The sequence below is a fragment of the Asparagus officinalis genome, chromosome 3 (genome assembly GCF_001876935.1).
Source record: "Asparagus officinalis chromosome 3, Aspof.V1, whole genome shotgun sequence".
Classification (NCBI taxonomy): Eukaryota; Viridiplantae; Streptophyta; class Magnoliopsida; order Asparagales; family Asparagaceae; genus Asparagus; species Asparagus officinalis.
The window spans coordinates 103,492,894-103,494,266 of NC_033796.1; the positions used below are offsets into that span (position 1 = coordinate 103,492,894).

The 1,373-nt window shown below is 39.3% G+C and overlaps 1 protein-coding gene across 3 annotated transcripts in view; it reads right to left on the reverse strand.

Moving 5' to 3' along the window:
• The window catches only part of LOC109835516 (DEAD-box ATP-dependent RNA helicase 29-like), a 29,838-nt gene extending 28,471 nt beyond the window's left edge, over positions 1–1,367 (reverse strand). The window contains exon 1 of one of the 3 annotated variants that reach the window (XM_020403487.1): positions 1,324–1,367. In XM_020403487.1, the coding sequence (XP_020259076.1) occupies positions 1,324–1,340 (17 nt within the window). In that variant the 5' untranslated portion in view covers positions 1,341–1,367. Of the gene's footprint in view, positions 1–1,219 lie in introns of all 3 variants that reach the window. The other 2 variants (XM_020403488.1, XM_020403489.1) reach the window with 2 other exon arrangements.

A 1,373-nucleotide genomic window follows, 5' to 3' on the forward strand; every position in this document is an offset into this window, starting at 1 on the left:
CGTCGGCGGCAGAGGGTTTCGAGGATGGGGCCATGGAGGCGCCTGAGGTGGAGAATACCGGAGGGTTTGGGGGCTTTTTATTTTTTATTTTTAGGGTTTTAGAAGTTTTATTACGTGGGTTGTATTAATTAGGAATTTTATACATTTAGGCCCTTACCAAAATTACATATTAGTCCCCTTAAATCTTGATAATTGCATATTGGTCCCTCAAATCAAAGAGGTTCTTGCAAGTTCAAACTTCTTGTGAGCAAATAGTGCGGAAGTGATGCCTCTAAACATGGTTAGACAGAGTCCAAGAAACAATATGGTAGCAATAGGCAAACGATGCCATAAACAGTGTGCTAGGTCCCAAGGATGTGGAATCTCATGCTACCTAACTCTAGTTATGAAGTAGACTTGATAATAAACATCTCAGGATGTTGTTCCACATTCAAGGGACCAGGTACATTGTGACATCGTTTGCATGTTGCTAATATGTTGCTTCTTGGACTCTGTTTTAGCATGTTAAGAAACTTCAATTCTGCAAGTTTTGATGTTATACTGTGATTTCCTGCGATTTGATGCAGTTTCATTGTCTATACAAAGATCCAGTTTGAGGACTTAAGTATATGTGCATGGATTAAGATCAATCATTGATTCATTGTACATATGCTGTCCAACAGGTCACACACCCAGAAGGTGTTGTGGGCATGTGTTGAGAGGTCTCGGGGCGTGAAGTGCAACTCAGTTGTAAGGGCCTAAATCCATCTACTTTTTTAGTATTCAAATATTAAATTCCAAAATTCTGAATTTTTTTCATTTTCATGAAAAAGATTGCAGCGCAGTATATACTAAACATGGCCTAAGGGGTAGGCCTAACAAAACTAGGTTGGAGGAAAAAAAAAGTTGGGAATAAACACCATCTTGTAGCTTCATTAAAAGATCACAGTGTTCGTAAGATTTATTATATTTAAAAAAAACTAACCAGAACTGAGTTGCGACCAGTGAATTCGCCAAGCTCCTTGGTGAATTCAAACATTTCTTTGTCATGTCGCCACCAAATTCTATATGTTCCTAATTCAAAAATCAGTTTTTTTCACTGTCTAGCGTTCTCTTTCAAATGAAAAAGACTAACACATGCTTAGCATGTTGTCAGCAAAATCTAATATTTTCAGTGATGCCTAATGCAAAAATAGATAATCAACAAAAAGATAATAATAATAATAATAAAAGAGCAAACCAGTGTATCTGCCGAGCTCTTTAGTGAACTTCAAGGTCTGAATGGCCAAATCCCTCGTCGGCGACAATATCAGCGCCCTGACCCCAGCACCGGGCGCGCGCTCCCTCAGCTTCTGAAGCATCGGAACAAGAAAAGCCGCCGTCTTCCCCGATCC